The following is an 18,913-nucleotide window of genomic DNA, read 5'->3' on the forward strand; positions in this document are numbered from 1 at the left end:
AGCATATGAAAAGGAATTGAAAGGCACCAAGCCTGTGGGTTCGAAGGCATGGGTTGTATCAGAGTTGTCTTCCCACAAGGAGAAACAGCTGATTAATCACCCTGCCTTAGCTATTACAAGTAAGAGGAGACAGACTCTGTTTCCAAGCCTAAACAGGCACGGAAAAGAGCTGTGTGATAAATGCAGAGGGAAAAAACAGTCACACCCTGACTTGTGGATTGGCCAGAGTGCATTCCTGTTGAGAGCTCCCTTCTGAGGATGGTTTGAGTGACAGGAGGAAAGGCACAAAAGCATCCTTTGGGGCAATTGGAATGTATGCAGAGAGCTGCAAGGACATTATTAAGCCATAATGTCAAACTGTTGGTCCTCACTGATTCTTCAGGTGGTCTGAAGTTGACAGCTTTTTACTGCTTTTCCCCCCAACCCTCCTATGCCTTTGCTGTGCAGCCACATAGGTGACTCATCCAAATGGTTTGCAGCTTACAGGAAACAGTCTGCTCCCTGCTCAGTTTGTGGCTGTTCAGTGCCCCTTTTCTTGGCTCCATTTTCCCTGGAGAGATGGCTTTTTCTATCAGCTTTGCCAAGAGCGGTGGCTCCAAGACACAAACCTGCAGCACGTGCTGTAATTCTCACAGACTGCCTCTTGCGCATCAGATGGCTGTGAACAGCACAGAACAAGCTCAGCACATTGGGCCCTTAATACAAGCTGCATTCTAACTCCCCAGTGGACTCGGATACAGTGTCACTACACACTGCTAAACAGCTGTCACACTCCACCCCAGACACAGCTGCATCTCACTGACAAGTTTTAAAATTCCTGTTTTAACAAATCAGCAAAGTGCTTTAGGAGGGAAAAATCCCAACAACACCACATGGCATTACTAATTTACTCAGCTAAATCAGTAACTGCCATCCCTGTTGGCTTTGGACCAGCAGTAGAAAAGACTGCTTCCATCTTATAGAAATTAGGGATGGTTTAGTAAAATTGCATCTGATCTCATGACTGTAAAGAGACTGCATCTTCATCAGCCACTCCCAAGTGAAACCAATGTCCAAGGAACAGAATGGTGAAATAATTGGGCTACTAGCAGAGAAAGGAGATAGAATAAGAAACAGCCAGTTCTCAAACCTCAATAATGCAGGGGAACATTACAGATGCCACGACAGTGGAAAAATGGGGAGAGCAGGCCCTGGAAACGTAACACTGTGCCAACAATACATGCCTAGCACATGGACTCACACACAGCCAGGTATCTCTGATGAGCAAGGACAGACAGCTGTTAAATGAAACATGGCAAGAAGCTGACATTAAGTAAAACGTGGCAAGAAGCTGAAATTTCCTTTTCTTTTCCTTTTTAATTGATTAGAAAAAGCAACAAAGCCACAGACACCTGTCTGGAGTTCACACAAGTGTTTCAGGTGTCCCTATCATGTGACTTTTGAGACTTTTCAAACCAGTAGCTCCAGTTACTACCACTTCCAGCACATGAACCACAGATCCTTCGAACACCTCCATGGACAGACTCTTCTCAACAACTTCCCCAAGGAAGAACCTTCTATCATAGCCACAGTCCCATTCATTTAAGTTCCCACCCAACTTATCCAGAACTCAGAAAAGCTTCCCAAATCTGATAGCCTGGGATCCCCCTCCCTCCCTCCCTCCATCTTGGCTCCCTTCTACCCTGCTCTTAGCTTCAGCATAAGGGATGCTAAAATGATAATGAATAACAAGAGGCTGGACCACATCTTGCATTATGGTACCAACAACCATCTCAAGGACATCAGTAAAGATATAGGGACATACTACAAATGGAGGACAGAATGAGGCCTAATGCCTTGCTAATCTGAAGTATTCGTCATGCTCCTAAACTCAGTACTTTTACAAGACAACCTCCATCCTTTTTTGTCTGATACCGAACTTTATTTTTTCTTTAACCTGTGCTGAGAGCAGTTATATTTGGTGGCAAAACAACAGGGAACAACAACAACAAAAAAAAAAAGAAATTCACTATTGTTTTTGAGATCAATAGCAACAACTTTCAAGGGCAAAATATGGAGCAGAAGGTGAGTACAGTACTTGCTGTACAATGTGATCCATAGAAGATTCTAAGAAGAGCTCTGACTGAAGGGCAGAGTTGTTCATCCGCTTGATCCTTTTATTATTAACTTCCATCTTTTTCCTCTATTGATCAAAACCGAAGGTACCTGTTTTCTTTTCTTGATCTCTTTAAGCTAATATGATATATCCTTTACACCCATGCACCGTGAAAGGAGAGCGCCAGTCCATTCCATGTAACTTTTTCTATCCTTTGAAGAGTAGGCCAAAGTGTTGCTTATTCATTACCACATCAAGAACACTTTGCCTGAGGCCTGCCTTTCTTGGTGTGCTGTAATGAGTTCAGGACCCCAGCTGTCTGCCTGGGGATTTAGAACACTGATATTTAATACTAAATTATAAGGCAGAATATTTCATTTTACTTTTTTTTGCTGAAGCAGCGTATTTATAATGGTACAGTCTACAGCCACTAAATAAAGATAGGGAGAGCACATCTTTCTGTTCAGGCAATACAGTCTTTGGGTTACCATAGTCTAGCTCTAGCCGGTTCAGGTTTTGGATGTCAGTCTCTGCTCTTAACCCATTACTGGATCTCCCTAATGTCACATCTCCCACTAGCATCCAGTAATACACTGAAGCAAACTGCAACATATTCCTAGCATGTTTATAGAAACAAACTTAGAGCCTACTATACTAACAGCTTTAACGAGCCCTACACAGCAGCTAATAAACCCAAGATGTTCTGCAGTTAATCCTTGGAAGTTTGCCACTGAGATCCTACCAACACCATTTCAGGGATAGTGTCTTCGAGCTCAAATCCTGCTTTCATCTAATGAAACAGCCTAGATCCACATTCTGACAACACACCTCACAGCTTTATGCTTCCTCTGGGTTCTCTACTGACAGTCTACAAAACACGCACAGCATCAGATCTGGACTGGGAAATTTTTTAAAGAACATCAGCGTTCTAGAAGAAACAGCAGAGTAATTAGTATTTCTCTAAGTAGAGCCAGATGGTTTAAAAGCCACAAAGATAAACAGGAGGGAAAAAACCTGCATAGTTTGAATTAAAGCTAGTAAGAGCATAAACAATCCCCTCCAATAGCCACAAGCTGACAGACCAAGTTCCTGCTAAGTCTTTTTCCTCATCAAATCTCTCTTTTATATCTATTTTCCTACTTGAAGGCACACAAGCATACACCTCCTCAGAGTTAGTATGCTCAGGTAAAGATAAAAAGATAAAAAAAAAAAAGATTAGTCCTGTTTTCCTCTAGAAAAGCTCCAAGACACTCAGTGCCTCAATTACCAGGAAAACCATGAACAACCACCTTCTGCTATGCTACCTTACCTCATTGCAATGGGAGACAGACAGGAGCAGTTTTGTGTATCTCATGACAACTGCTTCAGCACCACAGGAACCACAGCCCTGTTCTTGAACATAATGCTTTGCCTCATTTATTTCTGCACACTTATTTCCTGGAACTATGGCCAGTTTGGGTTGTTAGTGGTCTGTCAGAGAGACATACACAGCTGAGCAACATCAGAATGGGCCATAGTTCTTTTAGTTCCCTATGTGGAGAGAACAAAAAGAAAAAAGAAAAAAAAAAAAAAAAAGAGGAAGAAGTCTTTCCTGTGACTACTTTTGATTCAAATAATCTTGTCCCCACTCTGCTATATTAGCATACAGGATAGCTTCAAAAGATGTTCAACTGCAAAGCTCTGTTCCAGCAGGCAAACGCAAGGATCAGAATGTACCAATTCCTTCACCAGCAGCAAGGCACCACCAGTATGTAATGCTCTGACTGAATTCCTCCTACTTCAGTTCTCTTATTTCGTCTACATCTTGACATGTATAGCAATGCTTTGAGTTCTGGAGCAGAACAGAAAATTAATTCCTTCTGCTCAGGATATGGTTTCTGTCAGCTTTACTCCCTACTCCAGCCTTTAAGATAATTGAGGTTAGGACCTAGAATAAACATGACCCTACTTCAGAAAGACAGAGAAGGATTATAACCACACACTCCACTAGCAAATCTAACCCAAATTGGAAGCCATTACTAGATGGTCCCTGCAAACATGACTTCAGCAGGGATAAGGGGGTAGGGTGTCAAGTTCAGTGGTATCTAAAGAGGACAATTTGTACTAGATAACTGCATCTTAACTTCAGAGACCACACTATCTTTTTTAGCCTTTACAGTGCCTCGTTCCTCTCTGCACAACCAGTCCAGTGCCTAATAGCTGCCTGGAAAAAGGAAGAAAAAACTGTTTGAAGACAACATTGTTTGCTTTTTATTTATTTTCAAGATACCAGTATTACAATTTTTAAACAAAGTAACAGGGTCAGTTCAGAGACTGCCCACCAGCAATGCCTCCAGAGAGGCCAGAGATAATAGAATATCACCTCTGAGTAAAGCAAACATTTTCCTTCACGCGATATACATGCCCCGCAATGATTTTCCATCTCCTGCCTGAAGCCAACACATCCTCCTCCTGACAGGAGGGAGTGGAGTTCAAAGAAGGTTTCTCAGCCTTTTCAGCACAGATTTATGCCCCATCATGAAATGCAACCACAGAAGAGCCCATGCCAAATTACACTAGATCCCCACAGCTCACACTGAAAAGAAGCACTGACACTTCAGCAAGCATGTGCCTACTGGCACCTCAAAGCCCATAATCACATGCCTCAGGGCTGTTCTTCAAATAGAGCTGGAGGTAATCTTTGAATACTTGTGGGTCAGTCATTGTAGCCTTGACAGCAGGGTCCTCCTTCATGGCCTCCATCCAACGTTGGAGCTTTGGGGTGTGACTCAAAGAGCTACAGGAAAAGGAAAGAGACTGAGTAACACAAATGGGAACTTCGAGGGCATCAAGGAAGCTTGAGCAGTTCTATTTTACTGCTTGTTTGGCTTCCTCCCTCCCAGTATGGTGTTCAGCTAGGAGCAGGTGATGAAAATACATATCAGATCATAGAAGACAGGATAGCATTTGGAAAGTGAAAGAATTCTTATAGAGTTTGTGCACTCTGCAAAGCTGTGCAAAAACACAAATGAGCACTTATTGCGCAAGATATCAGCATGGTTTTGCTTATGTTATACCTGCTGCAAAAAACACAGCTCTTGTTTATCATCTGCTCCAAGGTGAGGGCAGAGGCTTGTGCACGACTGCCTCCCTCTGGAATGCTTTGTTAATGGTGATTCTTGAAACAAATGCTGTGTACAGTGGTTGAGTCCTCCTCCACAACTCATGAACCTCTTCTCTCCTCTCTCTCACATATCAAGACAAGCTGTGCTGTTTGTACTGCTTTGCAACCCAGCAGCTCAAAACACAGACGCAGTCTATTGAGGAAACTGAGGATTTGATTAACAGACTAGATCTATAAACCCTCTCAGACACATCTGGAAAAAAAACCCACCAATCCAACTGTGTGGGCAAATTGAAATCTTAACAGCATAATTTGTTATTTTCATTCTCTTCTGGCAGATTGACCCAAGTACTTTGTATTACAATTTCCAACTCATAAGTTTAGTTAACTTCTCCAGGTAACTCCTAACCCTTAGCCAGAAAGCATCTTTTCTTAACACACAATGGCTCAAATTCTCAATCATTCAAATACCCTCATAGCTCCAGACCTACGCTGCTATATCACTTGTAGTATTTCCACTGCCAGTCAAGGACCACACAGGAGACAAAGTTGGTCACTAACCCATCAGTAAAGCCCTCATTTTACAGTGCCAGAAGTTTCAATGCTAAGGATTCCCTGCATGTTTCTTGTTCTTCAAGAATGGTTTACGCACCAGGGTGAGTCTAAGTGTTCTGTACTCATCCTCCGCTTTTACCACCCACGTCCTCATACAAGCTGACTCTTTAGTCCTGTTTTAAACCACCTATAAAAACAGTTTTCCTTTAATACCATTTCCCCTAAGTATTAATGTAACACCATGGTAACTGGAGCTATTTCAGGACATAACAGACCAAGACATTTATTTACATATTAAAAAATGCTATCACAACAGGGACAGATCTATTAGCTACAGCAAGGTAGGATACAGTTTACCCATCTCAAAACAAAATCACCCTCCTTTGTCAACCCAGGATTTCCAAAGAGGAGCAGAAGACTGCATTTCAAGTCTGAGGGTTTGGACCAAGAAATTTGAACCTAGGCATCCATACCTCCATCCCCTTCAAATAAAGACCATTTTCATCTGTGATCTTAGGGACAAAGTCCTGTATTTTAATCACTTCTTCCAGATCTGTCAAAATTATTTGGTAGGAAAACAGACCTGGTGAAAGAAAACCCGTTTACAGAAGATCCCTGAACAATTCATCTCTCTTTTGAGAAGATGCTTGCCCCAAATGGTAACACAATACAAACTTACTTCAGCAGCCCCCAAGAGTGGCCCATTGCTGCAAACTGTACGCAAAAAATATTTATGCTGAGGCACTTCAGTATGCACTAGAATCACAGAATCACAGAATTATCAGAGTTGGAAGGGACCTCTAGAGATCATCTAGTCCAACTCCCCTGCTAAAGCAGGATTGCCCAGAGCACATTACTCAGGACTGCATCCAGGCGGGTCTTGAAAATCTCCAGGGAAGGGGACTCCACAACCTCCCTGGGCAGCCTGTTCCAGTGCTCTGTCACCCTCACCGTAAAGAAGTGTTTCCGTGTATTTGAACGGAACTTCCTGTGTTCTAACTTGTGCCCATTGCCCCTCGTCCTGTTACTTGGAACCATTGAAAAGAGCCTGGCTCCATCCTCCTTCAACCCACCCAGGCAAGGTACTCACTTCTTCAGCTGGAATGGTTCCAGACGTTCAAACCACGGCCAGATCATGTAGTCAAGCATGGAGATTGAGTCCCCACCGTAAAACACAGTGTTGCGTTTGGACAGAATCTGTAAGGGGTGAGAGATGACAATTTCGCTCAGAAGGAAATCACCGCAGCAGGACTCTGCAGTAACAAAACACTCCCACCTCATGGTGGAATGTAGGCACACGGAAGGAATCAGACAGCAAATAATGCAGATACAGCATGTTTCTCCTCTACATTGAATATCTGGGGAGTCAGAGCTAGTCAGTAAAGTAGCTGTAGTATCAAGCTTAACTATTTCATACACTGTCAGTCCAGGTCTTCTCCAGTGGTTCAAAACTGTCACAAAATATGAATCACTAGTGAGCTGTAGCTTGTGCCCAAACAAAAAGGCATTTAACTCTCAAAATCTGTCCGTTCACGATTTCTTACTTTTCAAAAAGCATTAATGGCACAGACTAATCAAACATGAAAATGCACGTGCATTTCTTGAGCAATAAATCCAGCTAAATTTAACATCCAGGTAAACTAGATGACCATTTTAGCACGGGCTCTTTTTCCACGGCACTCGAGCCCAAGTGGTGTCAGGAAAGCATTTCTAACATTACATCTAGAACTGGATTTGATTCCAGGTGCAAAGGGAACAGGAAGCAAGTCTAACATCCACATACACCAGATGATAGATCCCCACAGCTCAGCACAGAAAGCAGGGACACAAGGAATGCAGCAAGTTCTCCTGTTACATTTACGTTTCTGATATATTTCAAGTGCCACGATCATCCAAGTTTAACATGCTTTAGCAAACCTGCAGAGCTTGGTCTCTTCCTCCATTTTCAGGCACTTTGGCATTTTAAACATGGAATTCAAGAGACCTTACAAATCTTTGTCTTGAAATTTGGACACATAACAAATTTGGACAGCACTCCTATGGCATTTACAACCTGTCCCCTAACCCCCAAGCGGTAGTAGAAATTTTAAAGCAGTTCTTCAGGAAGCATCAAGCTGTTTGAGTTACCAGGTTTCTGGCAGAATATAACCTGACAGTTGTTTCCTGTGCAACCTGATATAGGTGAACCTGCTCCGGTAGGAGGGTTGGACTAGATGATCTCCAGAGGTCTCTTCCAACCCTGACCATTCTGTGGTTCTGTTGCACAGCCCGAGAGATGGGAACACAGCTCCCTCTGTCGGGTAGCAGCAAACTAAATACAGCAGTGTTTCACACACTTCCCTTCTTGAATATCTCTTGCAATAGGCTGAGTGAGGTTTGCATGGCTCTCTTCCTTCCTCCCATCCTCATCTTACCTTCAGCTGCTCCTTCAAAATCCTTAAGGATATAGTAAAAGAGAAACACTGTAGGAGGAGCAAGTATTTCACAGCATTAGTAAAGCAGGAGGAAGGTTAATACTTCCTTAATGTTCAATAGATTCTTATTTCAGGGAAGTGAAACATGTGGCTTCCCCCAAGAACTCATTTGACATCTGCACAACTCCAGCATCAGCCAGATCAGACAGACAAGGCTACTCCGAAAACAATTTTACTTTGGCAAGTCAAGGGGGTGGGGAAGCAGAATGCACAGGACTGTTAGGAGAATTAAGAAGGCACTAGAAAGCTATTCATAGCTTTGCATCCCAAGAGAAACTCTACAGAGGAATACTTCTTGATCAAGCCAGACAAGCATTAGTCATGGCTGCTAAAAACACAGAAGGAATGGGTTCATGATAAAGGCAAGTCTGACAGCTGTTCAGACTAGCCAAGAACCACTACTGACACTAAATCAGGATTGTAAAGTTGCTAATACAGCATATCAAAGCCATCTCACACTTCCTGGAGCTCTACTGAAGTTGCATTACACAACAGTGTAGCAGAACACAGCCCAAGGGTGGATTTCTGCAAGGGACAGATTATCTTAGAATCACAGAATGGGTTAGGTTGGAAGGGACCTTAAAGGTCATCGAGTTCCAACCACCCTGCCATAGGCAGGGACACCTCCCACTAGACCAGGTTGCCCAAAGACCCATCCAACCCGGCCTTGAACACCTCCAGGGATGGGGCATCCCCAACTTCCCTGGGCAACCTGTTTCAGTGTCTCACCACCCTCAGAGTATAGAATTTCTCCCTAATATCCAATCTAAATCTACCCTCTTCTAGTCTTCCATTCCCCCTCGTCCTAGCACTACATGCCCTTGTAAAAAGTCCCTCCCCAGCTTTCCTGTAGGCCCCCTGTAGGTACTGGAAGGCCGCTATAAGTAGAGGGGTAGAATCACCTCCCTCAACCTGCTGGTCACGCTTCTTTTGATGTGGCCTGGGATACAGCTGGCTTTCTGGGCTGTGAGCGCACACTGCCAGGTCATGTTGAGCTTCTCATCGACCAGCACCCCCAAGTCATTCTCCTCAGGGCTGCTTGCAATCAATTCTCCACCCAGCCTGTATTTGTGCTTAGGATTGCCCTGACCCAGGTGCAGCACCTTGTACTTGGCCTTGTTGAACTGCATGAAGTTCACACAGGCCAACCTCTCAAGCCTGTCCAGGTCCCTCTGGATGGCATCCTTCCCTCCAGTGTGTTGACAGCACCACACAGCTTGGTGTAGTCAGCAAACTTGCTGAGAGCGTACTCAGTCCCACTGTCCATGTCGCCAAAGATGTTAAACAGCACTGGTCCCAGTATTGACCCCTGAGGAACATCACTTGTCACTGGTCTCCACTTAGACATCAAGCCGCTGATTGCAACTCTGAGTGCGATCATCCAGCCAATTTCCTATCCACTGAGTGGTCCATCCATCAAATCCATCTCTCCCCAATTTAGAGGCAAGGATGTCATGTGGGACAGCGTCAAATGCTTTGCACAAGTCCAAGAAGATGTCAGTTGCTCTTCCCTTATCCACCTATAACCCCATTGTAGAAGGCCACCAAATTTGCCAGGCACAATTTGCCCTTGGTGAGGCCATGTTGGCTGTCACCAATCACCTCCTTATTTTCCATGTGCCTAAAGCATAGTTTCCAGGAAGATCTGCTCCATGATCTTGCCAGGCACAGAGGGGAGACTGACCGGCCTGTAGTTCCCCAGATCTTCCTTTTTTCCCTTTTTAAAAATGGTGGTTATGTTTCCCCTTTTCCAGTCAGTGGGAACTTCACTGGACTGCCATGACTTCTCAAATATGATGGATAGTTGCTTGGCAACTCCCTTAGGACCCGCAGATGAATCTCATCAGGTCCCATGGATTTGTGCACCTTCAGGGTCCTTAGATGGTCTTGAACCTGGTCTTGTACAGTGGGTGGTTCCTCATTGTCTCAGACCTTGCCTTAGCCTCCTGCTACTTGGGTGGTGTGGTTAGAGCCCTTGCTGGTGTCATTGAGTACTTCAGCCTTGTCTGTGTCCTGCCTGGGTGACTAGGTCTCCCATTTCCTTCAGGAGAAATTCTTCACTAGTCTTCCTTTTGTCACCAACATACCTATAGAAGCTTTTCTTGATTTCCCCCCACACCAAACAAAAAAAGATTTTATTTTATCACCAGTGTATCTGCATGGACTTCAGCAGAGCTACAGCACAGATGCTTTTCAGCAGCTCAGACTCCTCAGCCCTTGCTCTTAGAACATGCTGTAAGGTGTCCTTACATTTTATGCACAAAAAAAAGATTTCTAAGACAACAGCAGTCAGCTAGAATTCAAAAAGCTCCCTAAGTCCACACAGCCTTCATCATACAGATGAAATTTAGTTTAGCTACTTTGCATTTACGCTAATGGCACTGTTGTGCATCCTAGGCTGGGGGGAGTAAATTGAAAGGCTGTCCATTGCTATTACTATGAACTGAACAAGAAGAGGTCTAGTTCCAAAGGCCAAAGCATGAAAGAAAAAAGTGATCATACAATTGCTGTCAATCTGGTCCTTATCACAAAATACTCTTACCTCTTCAAGTTTTCCAAACTTTTCAGCAATCTCCGCTTTAAGCGCCGTGGTGTCCTGTCCATCTTTGACTGCCATAAAATACTTGAAAACTATGGGTGTTATCTATACAAAGGAAAGGATGAAGTTTTAATGTTCCTATTACAATAATACAAGTCACTCAGTGCTTAAGATGTTAAGATACTAGATTCAAGTTAAATCTTAGAGATATAACTTCCAATAGTGAAATAAAGTCAGGGAAAGAGGAGGCAAAAAAAGAGGAAGCAAAAAATATTATCAACATTCAAGTTACTTCAAGACAGACAGACATGCAGCCCAGGATATGCAGGCTTCCACAAACCTGTGCATTTTCCAATTTGGTAATTGCCAGAGAAATTAGCATACAGTACCAGGAAGTTGCCCAGTGACCAAGCCTAACTAAATTACATTCTTAAAGCTCATAGCCAAACATTTTTCTAATATCTTGTCATTCATACAACGAACACTGAGTGCACGTTTCATTTCTTGTAATGTGCTTCCCTGTAGCCCTCTTTCCATCGTGCCTATTCAGAAAGGTTTGTTGTAAGTTGAGAGCAGCCCTTTGGAGAAGGACTGGAGGGTACTGGTGGATGATAAGCTGGACATGAGCAGACAATGTGTGCTCACAGCCCAGAAAGCCAACCACATCCTGGGCTGCATCAAAAGCAGCGTGGTCAGCGGGCAAGGGAGGGGATTCTGCCCCTCTACTCGGCTCTCCTGAGACCCCACCTGGAGTACTGCATCCAGCTCTGGAGCCCTCAGCACAGGAAAGACATGGACCTGTTGGAGCAGGTCCAGAGGAGGGCCACCAAAATGATCAGAGGGCTGGAACACCTCTCCTATGAGGACAGGCTGAGAGAGTTTGGGTTGTTCAGCCTGGAGAAGAGAAGACTCCAGGAAGACCTTATTGCAGCCTTTCAGTATTTAAAAGGGGCTTATAAGAAAATCGGGGACAAACTTTTTAGCAGGGACTGTTGCAATAGGACAAGGAGTAATGGTTTTAAACTAACTGGAACAGGTTACCCAGAGAGGTGGTAGATGCCCCATCCCTGGAAACATTCAAGGTCAGGCTGGATGGGGCTCTGAGCAACCTTATCTAGTTGAATACAACCCTGATCATTGCAGGGGAGGTCGGACTAGATGATCTTTGGAAGTCCCTTCCAACCCAAAATATGCTATGATTCTATAAATGTAGACAATGAAGAGGGATAGAGGGAGGATACATCTCTTTGCATCTTCCATTGCTTCCTCTCCTCTGCTGCCTCATACCCAAGTTGACTTCTTTCACTTCCTAGATTCTTCAAAGCACGTAAACATTATCTATGTTTAGGGTATAGAGAGGTTACTTCCAGTCAGCCACAGAGCCCACCTCCAATCCCTACTGAAAGCCAAAACCAGTCGTCTTATCCATGTCCCATATTTACAGCCACCTGCCATCCCTTGTCCATGGTTGTAGGCTCTCTCCATCAGGCAGGCACTCTTCACATTCTGTGTTCATACAGTACTTCCTACAGAAAGACTCAGCTCAAAATACAGCAATTGTCACTGCCTAGATCTCGAGCATTCAGCTAATTTGGTCTACTAACCTTTCCTCTATTGTAGGATGCTGAAAATCCTGCCTCAGTCATATACACTGTCACTAGATTGGCTGTCTTCCTGAATCCATCCCTACACAAATGCTGGGAGCAATTCAGACATACCATGGTTTTCATGTGATCACAGCAAGAGACACCAAATAACCCCTTCAGTTATTTAAATGCTTCTCCCAGACACAAGACCCTTCTTTTAAAGCACAAAAGCAGCATTGGCAACAGAGCTGCAGCTTTTGGCCCTACAGTGAAGTAAGAAACACAATCCTACCCTGATCATGCAGTACCTTTGAAAAGTGTTCCAAGAGCATCTTCTGAAAGGCTCGCTCATATGGGTCCGAAGGCATCAACTTCTTCCCTGGAAATGCTTCATCCAAATATTCGCAAGTAATTGGGGACTCATAGATCAGCTGACCCTTGCTTGTCTCCAGAACAGGAACCAGGCCAAAGGGGTTCTTCTCAAAGAACCAGTCAGGTTTGTTCTTAAGATTGATGTTGATTACTTCATGGCTAAAGAGCAAAAGAAACAAGACCCAAACAGGCTCAGTTCTGCTACAGTCAACTCTATACCATGGCAAAATGAAGTCATTATACCTCAACAGCTACAGTACTTGAGAAGCTGAATCCTCGTTCCCCTGCTCTCTTGAGCCTTCCCTGAAGTACTTTGCAGAACTAAGCATTTGACACATAGGAATACTGCCAGGGAGCACTTCCCTTTGCTGGAGAAAATCAGCACTGACTTACAATGAATTGTTTGTTAAACTAACAAAAACCACGTGAACAGTCTGCAAGCACAGAGGCAGCCCTTATAGTCATGCTAAAAACAAAGGTCAAGCTTAGAATGCAGGTTATCACATGCAGGTTCAGGGACATTCTAAGAAAGAAGCACTTGATTGCAAATAAGCTACACTCCAATTAAGGAACGCAGGTGAACTTTAATCTGACCTTACACCAAAGAGCAAATCAGGAGAGCATCCTACCTACTTATCTCCCCCACCCATAGCCTCACATAGAACAGGTGTGTAGGGTAAAGGCAAAACAGGTATTAATAAAAAAGACATATGGGAAGCATGGCTCTGTTATATTCACAAAGCACATTATATGCTGTGTTATATGTGTGACCCCAGAAAATTCCTAATAAGACCAAAGGTCTGCTAAACATAGCTGAACCTTCAAAACAACTGAAAGGTTACCAGAAGGCATCCACCATGTCTGGGTAGCAAGAAAACCCCTCTGAAATCACTATACTAAAAGAAATCCCCCAGCTCAAAAAAAATCAGTCCAAAGACACTAAATAAAAACAAAATTAAATGAGCCTGGAAGCTTCAATGCACCTACTCTTTGGAAAAAAGACCCAAGAACATAACAAAACAAACAAACCCAACTCTTATCTTACTATCAGAAGAACTGTGTGATAAGCATTAACTATGCTAATATGGACTCCCAGCCCAATGCTGGTTAACAGACAGTTGGCAGGCCTAGGACTTGGTGGGAATCTGCAGGTGGAAGACCCTGTTACTTTGAAGCTGTAAACTGAGGGAAGCATTAGCCCCCACTTAAAACCACTGAAATGACATGGCTATCTTGAAAAAGCAACACACACAAGTACCGAATTCCATTAACTTACTACAGCGCAGGAATGAGAGGATGTTGTAGGCACACAGTATATTTCCTCTTTTTAAAAAGGTCACTCACTCACTATTGTGTTTTCCTAAGTGGTAATATAACAGAAACACTTAATATTCTTAATAAAATTCTCCCAGAATTTTCACTGCAGCTTACATCAAAACCAGACAACAAAATACATTAAGGCTCTACTCATATTTACCCAGGACAAGCTCAAATGCTAGTATTGCAAACATTCAGGGCAACAGGTGAGGGAAAAAAAAAAATCAGCTTGGGGTTTTTCCCTACGGATTTACTTTGGGCCTTTACATAATTGATTTCATACACAGCCTACTTATTTCCCACACCAGTAAGGCGCCGCTCCCCAAAAAAGTCCTAAGAATCATAGAATGGTTTGGATTGGAAAGGACCTTGAAAATCATCGAGTTCCAACCCCCCTGCCATAGGCAGGGACACCTCAATCACCCACAGAAACCCCTTTTCACGCAGTTGTTTGGTGGGATGTTTAATTAAGAACCGTTTAGGATGCCCAGGTTAGGAGAGAAGCTTGAACCGCCCCCTGCGAGCCCTGACGGGCCGCCGCGGCAGCGACGGGTGTAACGGGGGGTGTGTGGTGGAGGGGGAACCCCGGGGCCGTGCCGGCCCGCCGGGAAGGCCTCACCTGATGCCCTTGGCGCGGAGGACGAGGCGCGTCCTCTGGGCGTAGGGGCAGAACCGCATGCTGTAGAGCCGAATCACCCCCTCGGGCACCGGCCCCGGGGCCGCGCTGCCTGAGGAGAGAGAAGACAACCGTCCCGACCGTTAACAGCCGTTACTCGCCACGCGCGCAGCCCCGCGCCTCCTGCCACAGCCGGAGGCTCCGGCCTGGGCCTACCGAGGACCGCCGCTTACCCTTGCCCAGGCTGCGAGAGTGATCACCCGCCATCGCGCTGCGTCGCGGTGTGTTGTGCCGTACCGTCTTGTGCCGTGCACTGCCCCGCCGCCGGCCCCGCCCGCGGGGGGCGGCCCTGAGGAGGGCGGGAACCACCGTCGCCTCAGCGGGGCGCTGTCGGGCTGCCGGGGCCTGCGTGCCGGCCTGCCTCCCACCCCGGGGCCCGGCGGTGCTCTGCCTCAGGTGGCTGGCACCCACGGAGCAGGGAAAGCTTGGGTTTGGGTGGGAGGAACGTCGCGTGTCCCCCCCCCGGGGTCCCTCCTTGAGCCGACCCTCCTCCCCAGCAGGGATGCTGACCAAGACAGGCACTGTTAAACTGCTTTTAATGGTCTCTTCTTTATAACCGCAGTATAACCCACCCCAGCTGCACTTCCATTTAAATGGGAAACCTACGGAAAAACTCCACCCTATATGCTTGGTTGTGGTTTTTTTTTCAAGTGGTGCCTCCAGCAGTTGGTGACGCAGGAAGCCTCCCCCCTGGACAGGGCCTCCTGGGCCAGGCCTTCTCCCGCTACGGCAGCGCTGCATGACCTGCTGCCCTTCAAAATCCCATCCAGTCCCACCTTGAGGACAACAAGGAAGGTTTGTTTCTCCCGCAGATATTCCACTTCATGATGGAAATCCAAGAGGAGACAACAGGTAACACATAAGGGGGTGCAGCAAATGTTAGATTTAATTTAATTACTACTTTGCAGTCATAAGAGGGGTTCATGCTCACTTCTGCAAACATGATGTGTGGGAGCATCAGTATGTCCATAGAGCAAAAGAAAGAACTGAAGCACAGACTGAAGTCTTCCCCATCCCTTTTGCTCCCTCTTCAGTTGAGGTGAGGGCACCAGGGCCTTGTACCTGCTTTTCCTGTGGTATATTAGTGGCAATGGAGGAGATTTCCTTTTAATGCATTTCACACAGCGTCTAAGTTGATCTATGGTCCCAGAAATGAAACGTTCATCTTCCCGGGGCTCCACACACTTCCACCCAACCTTAAGGTCAGAGCTGTACCTTATTAGCAAACAGCACATTTGTAGGCACGGGAGGGCTGGAGCAGCCGCAGCCAAATGGAGGGACAGTCCTGGCCTTCCTAGTGATGGACATGTCTCTTGTCAAACCTCCAAGGCTAACAGAGGAACTGGAGCTTCCCCAGTCTCATCAGTTTATCCATGCTAGCACAGTTGGGAAGTTTTGCCTGTTGGTGACTTTTGCTTTGGTTTTGTCACTGGAGCTGGGCCCCGAGCATGATGTTGCAAAAAACAGTGTTTTTTGTGAGGACTTCTCCTGCAGGCAAAGACTGAGATGGCACTTAGTAAAGCGACCATGAATCTGACACCATTATCTATTTGAATAGAACAACAACATGATTTTTTGTTAAGTCATTGCTGTTTGATTATGCAACTAATAAGCAGGTCAGCAGTGAAAGGGAGTGGTAATTCGTTGCACAAGCCTGCCATGCCCTAGGCAAACAGAAGCTCTGTTCGTCGGAGTGCTTCCCTTAGGAAAGATTCAGCAGCATTTTGGGTCATGAAAAAAAAGAGAAAATTCATTTGAAGTTTGTTTTAGCAATTAAGGAGAACACAGACAGTCTGCTAACTCACAGCCCAGAGACAGGCACGTAGGCGCTCAAAGCAGCATTACAAAATCCACATGCTACAATACCTCCTCAAAGGCACCATGGAAACATAAACACATTTCCTCATCCTGTCTTGGTTTTGCATGGCATACAGAGCACCTGCAGAGGGACGAGGTAAGGTACAGGCCTGTCTTGCTATCTCTGGACAGGAGCGCCACTCTCTGTCATTGCTCTGTGGTGCTGTGGGTGTGTAAAGTATCACAGAACCACACACTGCCACTGCACAGACAAGTGATAACAAACACAAGCGAGAAACTATAAATAACTTTTCTCCCTTTAGGAAAAAGGAGATGCTAATTCTGCTTTTAAAATACTTGGAAATTCTTGCTGTGTTACCATGATAAAAGCTTTAAGTATATATAGAAAGATCACAGTTATACTTTCTCTTCTTTCCAGTGGTCAACTTCTCCTCAGCTCTCTTTGAAGCTTTGAGCGCTGTCTTACACATCCTGAAAAAGACTGCCCTGGGTGCAACACTTTATTGAAAGGAAAACCAAGAGAAGCAAGGAGAAGGGGAGAACTGGTACAGCCGCCTCACTAAGTGACAGGCCAAGTGCTGCTGGAAGTTCCCGCGAGATGGCTGAGGGAAGGAGCCCACGGTCACTCCCCCAACGCTGCCTGCATTTAAGTCACAGCGGCAATGACTGCCCGGGTTACAGGCCACAGACACCAGCGCTTCACAGGCAGTGTTACCCCATTAGCCCCAGGCTGGTGCCTGTGTGGCTGGACACACCGCAGAGTGCTTCTCTCCGCGATTCAGACCCAGCGCCTGCCAGACAAAGAGCCCTGCACAGGCCCTCGTCAAGGGCTGCTGGCCCTTTAAATACCTACTCGCTCTCATTGGTTGGTTGGCGCATGGGCGCAGGCCAATCAGCTGTCTGTTTTGCTCCTGGCGGGAGGCGTTGCGTCGGCTAATAGCAGAAGCCGTTCTTGTCCCTTAGAGACGGGTGTAAACGGGCTGGTGGTGGTGTGGAGCGGATGGAGGCGGCCGGTGGGGCCCAGAGAGCGGGTCCAGCCAGTGATGAGTTTCGCAGCGAGACCCTGGGGGGCCGTCGCTGCTCCTCGGCTGAGGAGGCCGCGCTGGAAGTGAGGTGGGAGCCGGTCAGGACAGCCCGCGCCTTTCGGGCCTCCACACACTCCTGAGCCCCTCGGCCCCGGCGAGGTGCCCGGTGCCCTGTCCTGTGCTCCCGGGACCCAGCTCCTCTCACCCCGGGTCAGCTCTATACAGCCGTCAGAGAATAGGGCAGGTCTAACAGGGAAAGAAAGGGAGGCTGCTGTGGTGTGAGTCTGTGTTAGGGCCACAGGTAGTTGGGGGTGAGGAGAGGGAAAGAAGCACTTGCATTGCAGTGTACACCAGCAACTGAACCTTTGGTGGATTTGGATGAAACCTAGGTTCTCTGCCCTTAGCACAGGGAGGCTCTGAAATGAGGAGTAAGAGCAAGCCTGCCTAGTTTTAAGCTAGAGCTTGCTGAGTTGATAATAAGTGTGGCATGAGTTATCTTTTCCTGTCTAGTGATTATGGCAGCATGTGATCCTGATGAACTCTTGTGGCATGCTTTTCTTCTCAGTACCTGGCCTCGTGAACCCATACAGTTCAGTTCTGTTCATGGCCATATCTCTCTTCTGTTTTACCCAGACTACTTCAACTTCTAGAATTTCCCTGTCTGTTCTATATCTCCTAAATCCCGCTGTCATAATCTCCTTCCATGGCTCTTAATTTTCCTGGTATTCTAAGTCCTCGCTACCGCCTTTGTCTCTCAGCATCTTAACCTGCACGTCAGAGACGTTCAGATTTCTTTGCCTGAGAAACATTACCGACAGTATATATAGAAAGACACTTCTCTTGTGGCAGCCCAACAACTTGCTTTTTGGTTCTGAACAAATAGGAGCTGTAGATGAATTAAGCCTGCCCCACCTTAATTGAGAGATTCACAGCAATCTAGGATGTTTAGATGTTTTTTTCTATGTAATGGGACAGATATTTAAACTTCCTTGTCCATGGTATTTCAGCTGTTTCTCTGACACTTATGGGATATAGATCCATAATTATAAGTGCAGCACTTTTTAGTGGAAAGAAAATTATTTGTTCTGTTAATAGGAGAAACGGGCTTCAGCCTTAACCAATTCTCATACTTGCAGAGTAAAAAATATACCATCTGAAGTATGTCATTACTATTCCAAGGAGGTCCCTTGTGCAAACTGGTGTTACCTGAAAGAGCTGTGACCCAGGTTTTTTGCTTTGTGAAAGCACATTAAGAAATGAAAACATTATGCAAAATAAAAAAAGAATTTAAGCCCTACTGAATGTGAAGCAAAGTCCATTTCCATAAAATAGAAAAGTTTCAAGTTCACCTTT

The 18,913-nt window shown here is 45.5% G+C and overlaps 2 protein-coding genes across 2 annotated transcripts in view; one reads left to right on the forward strand and one right to left on the reverse strand.

Moving 5' to 3' along the window:
- Positions 1 to 4,334: 4,334 nt before the first annotated feature.
- Positions 4,335 to 14,943, reverse strand: GSTO1 (glutathione S-transferase omega 1). The gene is made up of 6 exons (XM_082486202.1): positions 14,891 to 14,943; positions 14,661 to 14,769; positions 12,661 to 12,883; positions 10,770 to 10,871; positions 6,844 to 6,950; positions 4,335 to 4,871 (listed from the first exon to the last, which is right to left on the reverse strand). Exons 1-6 carry the CDS (start codon positions 14,922 to 14,924, stop codon positions 4,718 to 4,720), a joined length of 729 nt encoding a protein of 242 aa, XP_082342328.1. The 5' UTR covers positions 14,925 to 14,943; the 3' UTR covers positions 4,335 to 4,717.
- Positions 14,944 to 17,535: 2,592 nt separating this feature from the next.
- The window catches only part of CFAP43 (cilia and flagella associated protein 43), a gene marked incomplete at its 5' end in the record, with an annotated part of 48,483 nt that continues 47,105 nt past the window's right edge, over positions 17,536 to 18,913 (forward strand). Inside the window, one exon of the mRNA XM_082486407.1 lies at positions 17,536 to 17,648. Within this exon, the coding sequence (XP_082342533.1) occupies positions 17,536 to 17,648 (113 nt within the window). The remainder of the gene's footprint in view (positions 17,649 to 18,913) is intronic.

The sequence above is a fragment of the Vanellus vanellus genome, assembly GCF_965231255.1.
Source record: "Vanellus vanellus genome assembly, chromosome: 7".
NCBI classification, from domain to species: Eukaryota; Metazoa; Chordata; class Aves; order Charadriiformes; family Charadriidae; genus Vanellus; species Vanellus vanellus.

Excerpts from the sequence above, each read along its gene's own strand:
- GSTO1 (XM_082486202.1), bottom strand. The coding sequence starts at position 14,924 with ATGGCGGGTGATCACTCTCGCAGCCTGGGCAAGG. Across the intron at positions 12,884-14,660 it reads CTCCGCGCCAAGGGCATCAG|CCATGAAGTAATCAACATCA; the intron begins GTGAGGCCTTCC and ends TTTGCTCTTTAG. Across the intron at positions 10,872-12,660 it reads TCTTGGAACACTTTTCAAAG|ATAACACCCATAGTTTTCAA; the intron begins GTACTGCATGAT and ends TCCTTTGTATAG.